This window comes from Crassostrea angulata, chromosome 8, assembly GCF_025612915.1.
Source record: "Crassostrea angulata isolate pt1a10 chromosome 8, ASM2561291v2, whole genome shotgun sequence".
NCBI lineage: Eukaryota > Metazoa > Mollusca > Bivalvia > Ostreida > Ostreidae > Magallana > Magallana angulata.
In genome coordinates, this window is record NC_069118.1 from 32,760,003 (window position 1) to 32,777,621 (window position 17,619).

At 32.1% G+C, this 17,619-nt stretch overlaps 1 protein-coding gene across 1 annotated transcript; it reads right to left on the reverse strand.

The window, feature by feature from the left end:
* Positions 1–11,579: 11,579 nt before the first annotated feature.
* Positions 11,580–14,369, reverse strand: LOC128158767 (diuretic hormone receptor-like). The gene is made up of 2 exons (XM_052821725.1): positions 14,194–14,369; positions 11,580–13,752 (listed from the first exon to the last, which is right to left on the reverse strand). The coding sequence occupies exon 2, from the start codon at positions 13,735–13,737 to the stop codon at positions 12,160–12,162; it is 1,578 nt and encodes a 525-aa protein (XP_052677685.1). The 5' UTR covers positions 13,738–13,752; positions 14,194–14,369; the 3' UTR covers positions 11,580–12,159.
* Between the last annotated feature and the right edge of the window lie 3,250 nt (positions 14,370–17,619).

Below are 17,619 nucleotides of genomic sequence, written 5' to 3' on the forward strand. Positions count from 1 at the left end.
TTTGTGTATTTACAATGTATTGTACAATCCTTCATAATTTTTAGATCATTTGCGTATTCATTGGGTATTCTTAAGGTCTTCCGTTTCCAACGGAAGACCTTGTACTGATTCTGTTGGAAATTCTTCATTATTATTTTTCTTCTTTACGTTTCTTTAAACTGTAATATCTCGCTTGTTTGTCATTAGATTTTATTCAAATTTTCAGGGTTTATTGGAAATGATAATAGCTTACTATAGCACAAAACATTATGAAATCGCTACTTCCGGTTTTGAGTTATTTCCCTTTGAATATTTTTTTAATGGGTCTCGTGTACCTGCAAAGGCTCCGAGTTGATCCGTAGCAAATAGTTTTAATTTACAAATCTTTAATGTAGACATCTTGAACGTTGTCCTCCAAGTTTTATATGTTTGATTAACCCACGTATACTCCTTAAAAAATTACATCGAAATTAATGTTTCAAAAAATGTTAAATTTTGCTTATATCTTTGCTCAATAACTTTTTAGTTGTAAATTTTTTCTAGACACATGTAGAACAAAAGTTGTGCAGAATATTAAGAGCTTTCATTTGATACCATAAAAAGGGGGCTAGCCCCTAAAATGAGGGGTCTAGAGCTCTTAAAAGTCTTTGCTTCATAACTCTAAAACGGTAAATTTTTCGATATGGGCGTCGCTGCAAAAAATGCTGTTTGTGACTTTATTGATCTCATTAAACTGTTTTTGTGTTCTGGTATTGCATAACGTGAGGGAAAAAGTAATACGTGTAGACCAGTACTCGCGGCAATTTGGCCAAGTTAACGAAACTCTCCATCACCCGCGGCCGAGAAAATCGGTCACCATGGTCGCGGCTGGGCTACCTAGCGGTCAGCGGTTATCTAATACACGAGAGTTGCGTCTCTCATATACGAGTTTATTTAGCCGCGAACTCAAGAATTGTTTTAGTTTTGATTACACATAAAAGTTAATGGACTAAACGATTCGGTGTCAATTAAGAAATTGTTCAGTTAATTAATAAAAGCAATGTCATTCTCATCTAAAGCAATATCAGACATAGATCAATTGTGGGGTTTAAGTTTAAAATAAAGATTTTTTATTTGATAGAATATGGTCATTATACTGCAAACTTTACAAATCGTCCTGGGTTCCGAACTGTGTGTGTCTGCGCGTTGTACCTTTATGTTATCTATCCTTCGTCCACGGATGAGGAGATCAGCCACGGCTGCACTACCTAGCGGTAAGCGGTTATCTCATACACAAGATTCGCACACCGCGACGCACACTTAGAAGAATATGAACGTGTTTGAGTTTATATAGTCGTAAATACAAGAACTGTTTTAATTTTATGTTATAAAAGTTTGTCCATCTTGTATATATTTAATTAAACATTTGATTGAAAATGAATATCAATGAACGATATTACTCCAAATCGGAAACATCGTCAGAAATAAATTAATGGTTGGTTTGTATATCTAAAAATTTTTAAACCCCCCCCCTCCCGAAATATTAAATGATGATCATCCCTCGCACATGGCCGATGATATATAGCGCGAGTGGACGAGTGATCCGCGATCGGCTCGTGTTCTTCTACATGTACCTTATCACGCATTCATGTTTCATATTTTGCACGAACAGAACTATATTTATTATGTTTTAACTATTATTTAGGTTAAAGATGAAAAGATAAATTATTTTACTTGTACAGCCGATTAAGCATTGATTTAATAATACGATAGAGTACAAGGTACTCAAATTATAATCAAATGTTACATGTTTTCGGTAGGTGCTAGCACGATAAAAGAATGTCCTGAATTGTCCTAAATTGAGGCATTTGATGATTATTTGAAAGAATATTCAATTGAGTTTTATACAACTTAAGACTAGATTCTATCGGTCACATATTAATCACTCTGTAGTTTTTCTAATACATGGTTGTTCGTTTGTACGAAAGCCGAGAAGGATCATTCGAGATTCGAAATACGAGATTCGAAATACGAGATTCGAGATTCGAAATTCGAGATTCAATATCTAAATTAACCAATCAAATCATGGATCTGAAACCTGTATCCTAGCAACATCAAACTGTTCTAAATAAAGATCGTTCGTACATGCTCTTTCCTACAAATAAATGTCTTTATAGCTCTTAATAAATGCTATGTTCACTTCTCCCTACCTAACTAAATAATTATGTGTATTTACTTTTACACAGAATATCTAAGTAAACTAGTAATAATGCAGTGTGCTTCGCGGATCTAAGTGATTTTGTTTGCCCTGGTGCATTTCCACCTGATGCGTTTGAACCCTGGGGTATATCATCACCAATAGTTTAAAACCCGGGTTTATTCACCCCTTTTGTGTAAAAATGCGGTTATGGTAGAGAACTTCATAAGCGTAGCTAATTTTTTCTGTAGGGGGTCCTAGGCCAATTTTAAAAAAATTTTACTATGTAAATTTAATAAGCTCCAATTTTCCCGAGGAGGGGGTCCAGATCCCCTGACCCCCTCCTTTCTAGATCCCCGCATGAAGATTAGTACATGTATCTAAATAATCTAAATATAAATAACCTGTCCTGTTTCATTAATAAATATAAGCATTACTTATCGTTTTTATGTATGCATACAGTGATACACTAGTACTATGATTATAAACAAATCATTGAGATATTATCACATTATACGGAATTATTAATAAATACAATTTTTTTTCCTTTTCCTCAGTAAACAACTTATTATGAGTCTTACTTTTGGAATTGTTTTCAATATAGAAGGATACCTACTCTCTACAATTAAAGGTAGGGATGATAGGGTGCCAATTTGTTCACATTGCCGATTAAATTTCTTGTGCAGAGAGCAGTAAAACTTTTTAAAAATTTGATTGTGCATTAATATTTCAAAATTAATTGTTGTACATGTATTTTGTTATAATTCATTCATTGATATATCAATAAGAAAGATTAAAAGCATATGTTTCACAGCCAAGTTAAGTTTCTCTGTAGTTTCCTACCCCCCCCCCCCCCCCCCCCGCACCAAAATTGACAATAATAACATATGAGTCATACAAATGTTTACTTTTTTTGTAAGTAAATCTCTAAGGATGTAAATAAGCACTGCAAACAAGGGTGTGTGTATTTAATATACTACTACATTACACTTAGCCAGATCAAATGTAATCAGGATGAAGCTACAAGGGGTGAGTGGTGCAAATTTACCAATTTGTCGCCATACACACAGAACACCAAATAAAGAAACTGTGAGTGGTGTGTGGAATGCATAAAAGATGGCGGCAAATTATCTCAAATAATCAGTGCAAAAACAAACAAATAGACTGTTATTTGTTACATATCCTGCAAAAACATTGATAAAAAATGTTATCGCCCCATAACATAGCCGATTAAGTTAATGTGTACATATGGTCAACGTACATGTAATTCTAATATATAAGAAGGCGGACGTATCAGGCGGGGATCCAGAAAATTAAATTTCAAAAATGATCGGTTGAATTACATTAAATGCTTTGAAAATTGTTTTAAACTATCGCACGGGTCAAAATGCATGATAGAAGCTATGTACAGTGTAATTTGAAACTTTCATTTTATATCAATATGTAGTATTACCTATTATAACAAATGAGAGTATAGCACAACTGCCACAAGCAATACATGTCCTTTACCGGCACCACCTCCCTCCCCATAAAAAAATGAAACAATTGTCGTTTTATTTGCTAAAATGTGTGTGGTTCAAGATTTTTCTAAAGGACATACCCGATTAGAATTGAAAAAGAGTCGTAAGTTTAAAACTAATTTTGTCAATTTTTTTTAGATTCATTTGGTTATATTTTGGTCCATTTGGGTAAATAGATGCACCAGCGCAGCTCTTATTTATATATAATCAGGCCATAAATTCAAAATATTTTCAAAAATTAATAGCTTTAAATCCAGTGGATGAAAAAAAGGAAAGCAAGTCGAACTCGATGAGTGCTAATACCTGTGTTGAATGAATGGTACAGTAGGATATGCGCAAAAAAGTCCCGTCTACTCTTCCCTACCCTATATTTATTGGAATATTAAACTTCGATCCGATTATAAGAGTCAAATTAAAAATCAAGTACGGATATGTACCTGTTTATCAAAAGTAAAACTACTCATAATTTATCTACAGTGCATCGTTATGGAGCTACACAAAAAGTTTTATATTAATTTGCCGAGCAAAATAAAAAAAACCTGGAAAACAAAGAGAAAACAAAGTGGGGACAGAATAATTGGCAAACTAATTAGGACTTTATAGCCCCCCCCCTCTTGAAATGTATATACTGAAAACAGATTATTGGAGTACAACATCCGCACACAATTTAAAGAAAATTTCATGTTTTTTTATCATTTTCGCTAGCTAATGTAAGACATCACAAATACCCCAAACTCCCTCACGGAAAAGGAAATGCTAGGTGATGAGAGAGAGAGAGAGAGAGAGAGAGAGAGAGAGAGAGAGTCGATGTAAATCACAGGTGCGCTAACACCGTTAAAATTAAAGCTTGCTTGTTGGTCTGCCCTACCCTAGCTACCTCCTCTCTTTTCTCCTTTTAGAGGCTTAATTATTGTCTATATATGCTTGTAACAAATCAAATCAATTTCAAATTCTAAATCAAAACTGAATTTGACACTACAAAACTCTGTCTGTCTGTCTGTCTGTCTGTCTCTCTCTCTCTCTCTCTCTCTCTCTCTCTCTCTCTCTCTCTCTCTCTCTCTCTCTCTCTCTCTCTCTCTCTCTCTCATATATCGACAATGGCATTGCCATACCCTACAATACACTATTCTTATCTGGATTTTTGTCTACGAGGTTGTAAATCATTATATCCTCTTTGGTTTAAAACTTTATCATAATCTATATTTTGACATGTCGATTATTTCATTGAGTTTCGTTTCATAGCTAAAACATTTAGATTAAACAGATCTTTCTTCGCGAGCCACTTTTTACACAGTTGGGGCGAATACACTTCGGGTTAAAATTGTTCGGGGGGAAATACATACAGGGCAAACAAAACCACTTAGATTCGCAAAGCCAACAGTGTTATTTCTAATTTAATTGTTTATACTGTGTGGGGTTAATTCATCAATGTTAATTTAACCATGTTATAACCACTATATAAGAGCTATTAAGACATTTAGTTGTAGGCAAGAGCATGTACGAATGATCTTTATTTAGAACAGTTTGATGTTGCTAGGATACAGGTTTCAGATCCATGATTTGATTGGTTAATTTAGATATTGAATCTCGAATTTCGAATCTCGAATCTCGTATTTCGAATCTCGTATTTCGAATCTCGAATCTCGAATGATCCTTCTCGGCTTTCGTACGTTTGAGTGTGGAAGCGAACTTATTGCTGCGTCCCCCTCCTCCCGCCCCGCTGACAAGTGCTCGCACTGTATTTTTTTTAAATTGGCGAAAAGATATCCAGATATGTCGAAAATCATTTTTGGCGACTTCTTCTTATGTGTAACATTTTCTCCTCAACGTGTTTCACTTTCCCACCCGTTTGTTTATTCGGTCAGTCTGTGTTAATTCAATCGCCACGTGCGACCGAAAATCTTGTGTCGCTTTAGCGCACACAACTCAGAACATATGTAATTGAGTAACAGTTGGACGGTGCTTTTATAAACAATAAGACTATTATTCGAAGTCAATCATCTTCACATTAAAAATGTGAAATTCTTACCTGAGAATGTGGCTAATAAATCAACCTGTTGACCACGCTAAACTTCTGTATGAACATAATAATTCATATTGTTATACTTTCATGTTAACTACTGAAATCTGATTGGTTTACACGCAGTTAATAATTTTTTCTATTACCCTCAGCGTTAGAAACGCACTTAGCAACGGGTAACATTAAAAATTGTTACATGCGCGAAAATTATGCGCGTACGGTTCGCCGTATAATTCACGTTATTCCTATGTAAAAGCAGTTAAGTTTTCTTTAAAATTAAGACATTCAGTATAACAAAATAAATAGTGCCTGTTTAAGAGGATAACAGTTGAAATTGACACCCCTCGAAAACCATTGTCAACCTCCGCTTCGCGTCGGTTGACAATGGTTTTCTCGGGGTGTCAATTTCAACTATTACCCTCCCAAACAGGCACTATTTATATACTGTTACCCTCCCAAACAGGCACTATTTATATAATATATTATAATTGAAAGTTGGAAGTCAAACTTTGACGCATTGAGGAGAAAATGTTACAACCTTTTAATTGAAGTTGTGTATTATGAGGTTGTAATGCAACTTAATTTACTTACAGTGTTAGCTACAGCCAGCTAGTGGGATACTAATTTTAGGTGAACAATGAATACCCAATATTTTAAAATACAAGATAAATAGTTTCCAGAACTATAATACTATGCATGTGTAAATGAAGGTGTATAGCTGTAGTTGAGGAGGTAAGGTAGGTGAGATATACATACAAATGCCAATGTATGACTGTACATACGGATTCCGGACCGTGGCTACAGACGATACACATGATAGTATTTTAATACATCAATGCGCAGTTTGATCTAGAAACTGACCAGTTTCATAACTTCTTCGAATTTCTCTAACACGGACTGTCTAATTCCTTCCCAAAATTCCAATTTACGCAAGCGCAATTGAAGTTTTTTTTTCAATTTTATAAATCAACCCACTGACATAAAAATAAAGATTTTGCATATTATTCCATCGTTTAGAGATGTGATATTCATTTCTGTAAATAAGGTTATTTAATTCACGTTACATAGCGGTGTCTCAATGAAACAGCACCATCTGGTGTAAAATTTAGATGCTCGCTTTTGCATAAATTCTCCCGCTGATCTTCTTTTTTAGCTGATTATATATTTTTTGAATTTCCAAGTCTACTCGTTTCATTAAATAATATCAGACGACACACATTTCCCTATAGAAAAGTTCAGAGATGCCATCAATTTTGACTAATTACTAAATTTTGTCAGCACGTAACAATTCTAAACTTGCACATAGTCTTCAAAAATTTAGAAAGATTTAAATAAAGAAGTTATCTTAGAGAAAAGGTTACGTGTTTTGTAGGCGTGTTCGGTTAAAAAAAAATACAATTCCTGACATGAATCATGAGTACATACTGTTTATAACAATGCTTGCTACCCTTTGAAAATTTTAACTCGCCATTTAACATCTCATTTTTTAAAGAATTTTTGAAATGATTATAAAAACTGTGTTCGACAAATAGTTTTCCTAAAATATTTTCTTCCTCTCTTTTTCAAAACATGTTTTATATACATGCTTTCAATCACAACACGTTTTTATAACAAAAGCAGAACTGAAAGTTTAGTCATTATGATCGTTTGACACCATATCACATATATTTTCAACCCGCAGCAACAACGGAAGACCTACTCGTGGCTTTGCCACGAGCTCTGCTCTAGTTTTTTTCTTCTTTTTTTTTATAGAAAATAGAGTAATGCAAAGCGATATAATTCCGGCTTTTTCATTATGCAGATGTCATTGTAGCGCGGTAATCACGCACTTTTATTTAATCATGTCTAGATCTGCATTTTTCAAAATGTCAAATCTTGAACACTTTTTTGCATTATTTTTTTCCAACGTTTATTTAAAAAGAAGAATTTTTTACATACAGACAAATACTGAATACATGAGTACATGACTTTGAAAGCTTTATAGTTAGAGCTCAGTATAAAAGGTTAACTAGTTAATATTTGTTCACATCAACAGCATGAGTTGAAAAATTATAATAACTAAAATAATAATCTTATTCATGCGAATTGTAAATGATGGAGCATAATCTATGTTCAAAGTTCATTATCAGTAGCATAGCTACAACTCTCTGAAATCCGTATAATGAAACCGAAGCTAACATGTTAGGACACTGTTCGGTCTTCCATAGTCTAAAACGCTCCCATGCTAACATATAGCGTCTACATCCGGTTTGTACACGTGGTAGTACTACATACATTCATTACATAACTCTACACAATTTTTTTTTAATTTGTGTATATTTTTATGTGTACAATTTGCAAAAGGTTGATAATTAATCAATGACAGTTTTACAAAATCATACAGAACAACATCTCTTTTCCCAATTAAAAAACTTTAAGGTATTCTACATTTCATTTTATATTTATATATTTTTAATGCCAAAAAAAGAAAGAAATTAGTATATTCATAAATAAGTTATAAATATAATATAAATATAAATATGGCATTTAAAAACTCTGAGTTTTCATAAAAACTAACAACGAAAATATTCCATCCACTTTTAAAATCAACAATATTTTGCTTTTTGTTTGCCATTTAAAATTTGAATTACTACATTGGTATAAAAGATGTTTTACATTTTCTTTTTCTCCGCAGTTGTCACAGAACTTTTGTACTTTTAATTTCCACTTACTTCCACCCAAATTGTTATTAAAAAAGTGTGCGATAACTTCTCGTGAAATTTGGCAATATGTCTATCATTCATTTCAGTCCATAAGTATTTTGAAATACCAAAATTGTTTTTCTGATAATGACTTTCAGAATTTGTTATTAATAAAAATTTTTTTAAAGAAAAGACGATTTTTTACTTGTAATAGCAGAATATTTACTTGATATATTATTTTTTAAAAATCTTATCACAGAAATAATTCATTTGATAAAAGGATCCATTAACGGCAGATATACTTGTATAAATGATAATGAATAAATACGTAAGGCAGAACATTTATACCGGAAACTTTTTTATAGTACATCAAAGAATTAAAGATTTGACGAATGTTGAAAAAAAATAAACCAAATCTTTTCTTTTGTGTTCGATTTTAGTTTTGTAGAAGCTCTTTAGAACGTATTAACCAAGACATCTTAAATCGGACAAATTTGGTTAAAAATATACTAAATAATAATATTCAATCCGTTTTTAGATAACATACATATATTACAGATAGGTAATTAATTTTATATATTTTAACAGAAATTATAAACCATGAACAAATTGTGTTGACAAATATACATCAACAAATTATGAATAAATTATGTTAAATTAATACCGAGACGTTGTATGCGGGAGAGGGGTCTGTGTACACTTCCATTCCTTTGTTTTTAAATTTCAATTTAAAGCATGTGTTACAAAAAAAAACCCCAGAAAAAAATCGGACACGGTATATCAAAACATTTGAACGGAATAATCTGTCGCAGCATACAAATCCATTCAATATGTAAATTGTTATTTCCCGCGCTTGTCCGTGTATCGTGATTATATAGTTAATGTTAATTGTTCTGAGTGCAAAGTGCACGTGGATTTCACATGGTTACGGATACATGCCACTTTAATTCTTTATCGTACTTGCGTTCAATGTAATCATATCGATCAGCTAATATATAGCAAAATGAGGCCTTGTAAAGGAGTGCATAGAGGGTCATTTAAATGTTCCTCCAATGTAAAATCTGCAGGCAATTAAGAAGTGCTGATATTTCATATACTAAAGTAGAAACTAAACTGATGATTTTTAACTAAAATAAACACGCCTGTCATTAAAATACAAATCAAATAAGAGGGAGAAACACTTTCAATGATACATCAATTGTTTCTACCTGGAGAATTTAACGGGAACAAAAACAAAAGGTGTACTGAGATTCAATTTTGGAAATATTTACATCATTTCTCCATCCGGAAGTAATCGTGACAACTCGCAAAAGTTTTTAACGTTATCATCCGGGGTACTTTCATGAGTGTTGGAATGCAAAATTCCCGTATTTTTGGTGATGTCTTGAAACCTAAAGCGTAAGAGGCGGCGTTTCAAAACAGATAATCTTGACTTCTTTCATTCTAGTTAATGGATATATTTTCAGCGCAAGGGTTTTTATGATTATCGAGATATTTCGCAAAAAATGTGGTCAAAGTAGAAACTTGGAACGGAGTATGGTAGTTTATCAGACACTTCAATAGTATGCAATATTTTTAAAATAGTTTTTAAACAAGAAACAACCAGTTGATTGGTTTTATATTAAAAACATAAAAACAAATACTAATACTGTTTAACATCTGTTTAATTTCAAGAACTTTCAACACATATGCATTTTTTTTTAAGTTTATCAAGCACAACATCATTAATTTTAGCATAAATTTTAAACAACATTGACAAACTATAGCAAATAACAACAGCCATCAAGATATATATATATATATATATATATATATATATATATATATATATATATATATATATATGATATTCAGTTACTGCTCGACAAATGACAAGGTTTTTTTTCATAGTAATCTTTCTTATTGACAACAATAATAATTATGATAAAATATAACTTAATTAATGATAATTTTACAAATATCAAACTGATATAAAAGTGATCTCCTGTATTCTGTACAATATTGAATTTATGTCCCAATTTATTGTAACGCGTACGGCTCATGCTCTTTTTCAGCTCTATAAGTATCTTTGTGTTTTAAGACGGCTAAATCGATTCCTCCTTCGTACTGGAATATTTATAGAGCAGCCATTTTTCTTTAGATTTACCATACTATCTTCGGAATTTGACTTTCGATCGGAGACTTTGTAATTGATGGCATTTTTATCAAGACAGCTAATAAGTTACAATATCATATATTTTGAAAATGCTTTACGTCTCTTTGGTTAATAATTGTCGAAAGTTTGGACTTAACACTTTGCTTTCTTTTCTAAAATATTAAGAAGTTTCAATCTTTGTGGCAGATCAGAAATAATAAATAGCACATTTTCCCAATCAAATGAACGTTAAGCATTGGGGAAATAATCCAATCAATCCTGTTTAGAATTTTAATGCTTAAAAAAGCCCGAAAGAAATAGACTTATTCTTGAAAACTTTTTTAAAAGGAAAAAATAAATTGAAAAAACTATCCTATGTTTTAAGTTTAACCTAACAAAATACGTGAGTTATTCGAAAGTAAAATTTAGAACTTATAAAATATAATTATTTCCTTTTATAGTACGTTAAAAAAACTTTGAAGGGACTTAAACCTTAAACACGATTTGAGATCAAAAATTTAATTTTTATTTTTTGGTTTAAAGTGGTTTACTAGCGAATTTTAAATGATTGACCAAATATTGGATGTTTAAGTCAAGTTACAAGTGAGATACAGATGTAAGAGATCATTGCAATGTAAACAAAGCTCGAGTCTTGTGGTTGTTTACAAAAATTTTAATGCAGAGAATTAATTTTTTTTAGACAAAATGACTTGTTAAATACAATTTAAAATACTTCAAAATCTTCAATAATACTATTATCAACAAAAGAAAGATATATTTTATTGAAACTTACACCAATACAACACATATGTAAACAATGACAATAATCGAGATTTGTTTACAAAACAAAGAATTATGAACTCTGTATCTTGCTTATAACTTGATATTTGACTTTAAAATTTTGACATTGCATTATTAACTTCTATATTTATCATTATAAACTTTGAAAATGGAAAAATAAAATTTGAAATTTTTTTAGTCAAATCGTGTGTAAGTCCCTATTAATGAAATAATATCTATATAAAATTATATATATAAACCAAACATACCATCTATCTCTTCAGTTCTCTTGTAGAGTTCTCCGTAAACAAATGATATTCAGTGTTATTTTATATATAATTTGTACGATTTCCAATTTATGATCATTGTAATAAAAGACACACACGTTTCTATTTTGAAGGATACTTCAACACTGTATATGTTTTTTAGAATTTTGTTTTATTTATGAATATAAATATCTTGGTGGTTATTCATTAAACCACGACTACTGGGATTTGGGAATGAAAATCACTTTTGTCAAAAGACACTGAAGAAATGTTCAATATGATAGTAAAAAGAAGTCAATCCTGTAATTTTAAAGGTAATTTCCTTTGGTCTGGCTTCTTACATAATATGGTATCTTCATTGCGCTTAATTTACCAATGAAATATATTTTAAGGACAGTTTAAAAAAAATTAAAGCTGTAAACTAACATGCAAATACAAAATATATGATACATATATCAATTTTACTGAATTAACGAATCATATATTTTTTAATGAAGTTTTATTGACTATGGCTTTCAGAACATTGCTTCTATATTAAAAGACTTACCACTAAACCAAAACATTTTATGTTTGTGTGTTTTTTTTTTTTATAACTGATGAAAATTACAAAGATCTAGAGCTTGACTTATTTAGGGTTTTGCTGAAACCTCTTCGAGATGATCCAAACTTGTTGAAAGCATTTCTGTACAACCTAAATACTCGGTTATTATACACAAAGCTTACAAAGAGAAACAGACCCTGCAGACCGTTCAAGATGGCAATAATATAGGAAAGAACAGAAACACCGATGAAAGTGTCTACAACTTGTAGGAGCCAAGTCATCCCCGTTAGAGTAAACAGTTTGACGTACACGGTAAGTTGGATTCGATACCTTGTTGTACTTTCAACATTTGGTGTGGAGTATATCTTGTAGGCGGTCATAATGTAAAATGTGATATTAGTAATGCAGACGATGGACAAAGGCCCGATAAGTGTGACGATGAAAGCCGTTCTACTCGTCATTAAAGTCATCATTTTGTCATAGCCTGTGTATTCTCCATTGGTTATTATCATTGTAACAGTGATATTGGTAGAGACTATGAAAACCGAAATCCCGATGGCGTACAAGAGGTATTTCAAAATACTCATTGTTGTATATCTTTCAGTATATCCGGTGCGAGTTTTTGCAATAAAAACGCGAAACATATGAAAGGAACAAACCTGAAGCCAAAAAAATGTAGACAACCAGAAAAAGTGGGTCAAAGCGGACGCAACAATCATTGCTATTGAGCGAAAAAATGGCCTTACTACTAAACATAGTTGTGCAAAAAACAAAAATATAACTAAAATAATATTGTTCCAACCAGGAAGTGTACGCAGACTTTGAAAAGCGCAATAGGTAATGAATGTAATCAACAAAAAGAAAAGTGAAACACAAATAAGTGTCAAAGTTAAAAATGACAAAGTCCGATTTTCATGAATTAAAACTTCTTCTAGCATCTGTATGTACTTCTGTATGTCATCAGCACAAACTCGCAATCCTCCATCAAAATACGATTCAAATTTTTGAACTGACATAGAAAATTTAGAGTGTGAGTATTTCTTTCGAATATGCGTCCAATCAACTCCAAATTCATTGCCTTCTAATTGAAGTTGTTGGCACTTTAATATCGGACTTACCAAGATGTTTCTAAATATTGTATAGGAGCTAGAACGACGGATCGCCTGAATAAAGCAGTTCAACGTCCTGCTAAGCTTCAATGCTAAATACGGTAATGTCAATGCTTCATCACTCCTTGATATTTGAACAAAAACCTCAAAATTATCACCAAGCGTCCAATTTGTAGAAGTGTTGGTGAAACGAATAAGCTCTGTTTCCACATCATCTCTTTGTAGGGAAAATGAGTTTTCGAATACTTTAAGATACAGGAGTAGATCACCGTTTCTCACATTCAAAGCATTACAGCTATAAGAACTCATAATGATTAAATCTTCGATGAACACGCCATGGCTAAGTATCTTTTCCATTGTGCTGGTTATGTGATCCCGTAGATTCCATAAAAGTACATTGTGAGTGTAATTATTCTCCGAGAGCAATGCAAAATTGATCTTCAACGATAATGTGTACCTCAGGGAACTCGTATATCTAAATAACGAAACACAGGATCCGTTATGTTCGTATTTTCCAGGAAAGCATGTCATGTTTCGGCAGAGATGCTGAAGTAAAAAAAAAACAAATCCAATATACTTGTTTGCCTTCATTAAAAGTGACATGATGTTGAAAAAAAAAATACAATGCAACAAACGTACTACTAACATAAACAGAATTATAATTTCCAGTAACGGATCGAAAGTCACCATCAAAACTGATGTCATCAAAGTGATAAATGTACTATAATTAAGAGACATGTTTTAAACCCAGTGAAATTTTTTTAAGTTAAAAAGTTATTTAAATGTTAAACAGGAGAATGATTCAAAATAAAGAAACGTTTTCAGTAAATTATTTTAAAATATGTCTATTTTTTGCTCTCAATTTCTATATAATGGTATATTGCATCAGAAATGCGATCAACTTTCTACATTGCATACTATAATTTAATTTTCATCACATTTAGGGTCATAAATTATTTATATTGAAAATGTATTTAATATACTTACATGATATGAATCATAGATTTGGTAAGAAAAACATGCCGATGGGATTTGTCTCCTGATGAAACCATTAAAACGAGAATAACTTGACAAGCTAAAGGTAAATGGGAAACTCCATATTATGGACTTATCATTATTTCTTATTACAGTAGATGTCTCGTTTCTTTTTAGAAGTACAACTTTGCCACACTCTGTAATATTTCCACTTTTGCATTCTTCGCAAAATACGTTCTTAAAACCGGAACAAAGATGCACTGTAGGAAATTCTTCACAAGCTCTCTTTAAATTTGGATTTTTTTTCTCAACGCAGTTTTGACTCGTTTCTAAATCATCCACTTGCATAGGGTTGCAAGTTAGGCAAAACTTATTTTTGAATACAAATGAATCGAATTTTATCAAAGAAAATGTTAAAACATCCGATTTTTCACATGCATGAAGGACATCGCTGTCAAAATTTTTCCAACTTTTGGTGACGTTGCAGGTTGAAATGTCCACGTTACAAACGTCACTACATCTCATTGCCGTGACCGGTGGATCAAAACTGATGTTACACTTCATGTGTTTAAGATGATTAACAAGTTGAGAAATCTGTTTAAAATTTCTATAATTAGTGTAATTTTTACACCTGAATTTCAAAGGCCATGGATGTATGGATGACAAATCTGTATTATCGTCAATTGTTTCAATGTTAATTCCGCACAGAAAACAGAATACATTCTTGTATGTAACCTTATAGTCACCGTATCCATCAACGAGATATGTTTGAAAAAAATCAGATCTATCACTTTCTGTGCATAACCTGTTCAAAGGATTAGAAAATGGACATCCGTTTACAACACGAAAATCGTGATTTGTATCATATAGTGATCCATTATAACTTTCACTAACACAAGTCCATCTTTGTTGCAATGCAAAGTCGTCACAACATTCAGAGGTACATCCTACATTACAGGAACAAGGTTTTTGTAAATGATTCGTGTATGTCGGTAATAATCCTGGTGTACAGGCACCATGCTTTGTTGTAGCAAAGCTTCTGTAAATTAAGTTAGTTATGTTAATTGAGTCAAAGCTTTGTGACGTATATTTGGTAGGTGGGAAAACAACAGCATTTTTTCTATCCAGGGACTGTTGACATGAATATCGAGTTGTTTGTAAACCTATATAATCATTCTGTAAATGTGTTGCTTGATTTAATGACGATTCAGCAACTATTTCGTCTTTTTTGGTTTTGAAATTTGTTTTATTGACACGATCGAAGTACTCCTTCAAATGCGTTTTACCAAATTTAAATTCTAGGGTTGTCTCGAAGGGAAAAGATTCATTTTCAAGATATTTCTCATCGACATTATTCAAAATAACGTCTTCATATTCGTCTTCGACAGAGTTTAAAAAGAAGTGCATGTAATCTTCGTGGTCTTCGTGGTCTTCGTAAATACGATTGCAACCAAAACAAAAGACATTATTTAGGGGAAAAGAAGCTTCAATAGTAGACTGATTAAGACATAATTCAGCTTGTAAGTTTGAATATGCACAATCATCTATTAAGTAATCATCTATAAATTTAGGTGGATTACACATGGCGCAAAAAATGTTCTTAAACATTCCATAAAACGCTTCATAGGCACTTAGACAGGCTTGCTCGATATTGAAGTTGTAACGTCTCCATGTCCCGGTAACATTGCAAGTCGATATCATGTTTTTGTAGTGCGGCTGGCAACTGTGAAAGTTAGTTCCATCTTGGGTGAAAATGACTCTGCATTGTTTGGACTTTGCAGTGGTCAATAGTTCATTGTAAGAAGAAATAAAGTTAAAATCCTCTACGTCTGGACAGTCAAAAGTGATTTTCAATTCCTCGTAATCATATTCTTTATTGCAAATTGAGCAATATTTATTTTGATACAAACGATTTGACACGTTACCGAGAACTGGCGGTGTGATTAGAAAATCGGTTTCCGAGCGTCTTTTTGTGCAATTTTCGATTGCGCTTTCGTTTGCATTTATTGGACACGAAGCAATGACAATGGTTAACTGTGTTTTGCTCGATGAAATAACACTCAGATCCTCACATTGCGGGTAACCGTATTGAAAGAAAAAATCAGGACAGCAATGAAAAGAAAATTCAACAGCTTCAAAAAGACATAACTCATAACAAATGCAATTGGGACACTTCTTAGGAGTGTTAATATTATCTGGTATTTTCAACGACCGTAGAATTGACTTATCACAAACAATATCAGTTCCACAAAATAGAATGCTTTGTAAAATAACGTCCGTAACATTGAATTCAAACGGTTTTCCCTTAATTTCCTTTTCCTGCTGTGCATTGTCTCGCGTGTGTACATTCCTAACGAGACTTGTTATTGCAAAAATTATGAAGAAAATGCCTTTGATCATTTTTTAGAAATTGAGGAATTCATTCGAATGAAACCAACTATCATCCTGTGAGAAATTAAAAGCTTTGGGGCCCTTAAAAAGATAATGCCTTGCAAGTTGATTGGCTATACACATTCTGGTATTATCATGATTGGTTTGAAATACGTCACAGTGCTCTGGGATACATGAAATATGCATTTCTATCAGCATTAAGCAATTTAGTACGGCATATTTGTGTTAATTGATATTTTTAATATAGTGGGGGCCGTTTTGAGCTTTGTTTTCTTTAGAAAGAATTTTATTCCTCACATCGTATTCAGTTGTAATTGGAAGGATTTTTGACATGTCGTTTCAAATGTAAGAAATTGCTATATGGTTGATTCATTTGATGATTGCTGTTTGTACATAGATTTATAAGAAGGAAAAGGGTTTACATGTTCAATGTTCATATTTTGTATTGCAATAGTAAAGAAAAAAAAAACGTGAGTCCTTGGTATGGGCACCGTTACTTTAATACCTACCTAAAAAGGAATTTTCTGTAATCGATAATTAATCAATTATACTCATTTTTGTTTTGTAATTGATTATTTTGTTGCATATAATTAATTATTAATCAATTAATTTTAATTATTTTTTCATCATTTCTACTGTTTATTCAAATTATAATTTACATTGTATAAGCGATATAAAGAGCTTTGTTTTTTTATTTTATTTAGAAAGTAATGAATGAAATGTTGACATTGCATTCTTGCACCCTTGGACCTTGGTTGGGGCTTGTAATTGTTTTAATTTAATAAATTCTTATTGGAGCTACCTTTATTCTAATCGGGCTATTTGAATTCTTATCTAAACAATGGAGTGATCAGACCTCATTAACTGCATTGTGGATTGCTTAACTGACAAGGATTAACACACTTAGTGATACTTTAACATCAATTTGTCTCTGTCGGGCAATAACAAAACATATAATATCTCTCTCTCTCTCTCTCTCTCTCTCTCTCTCTCTCTCTCTCTCTCTCTCTCTCTCTCTCTCTTTGTATAACTAAACAAATCTACTCT

Bases quoted from the DNA above. Each gene is read 5' to 3' on its own strand.
- LOC128158767 (XM_052821725.1), bottom strand. From the start codon at position 13,737: ATGACATGCTTTCCTGGAAAATACGAACATAACGGATCCTGTGTTTCG.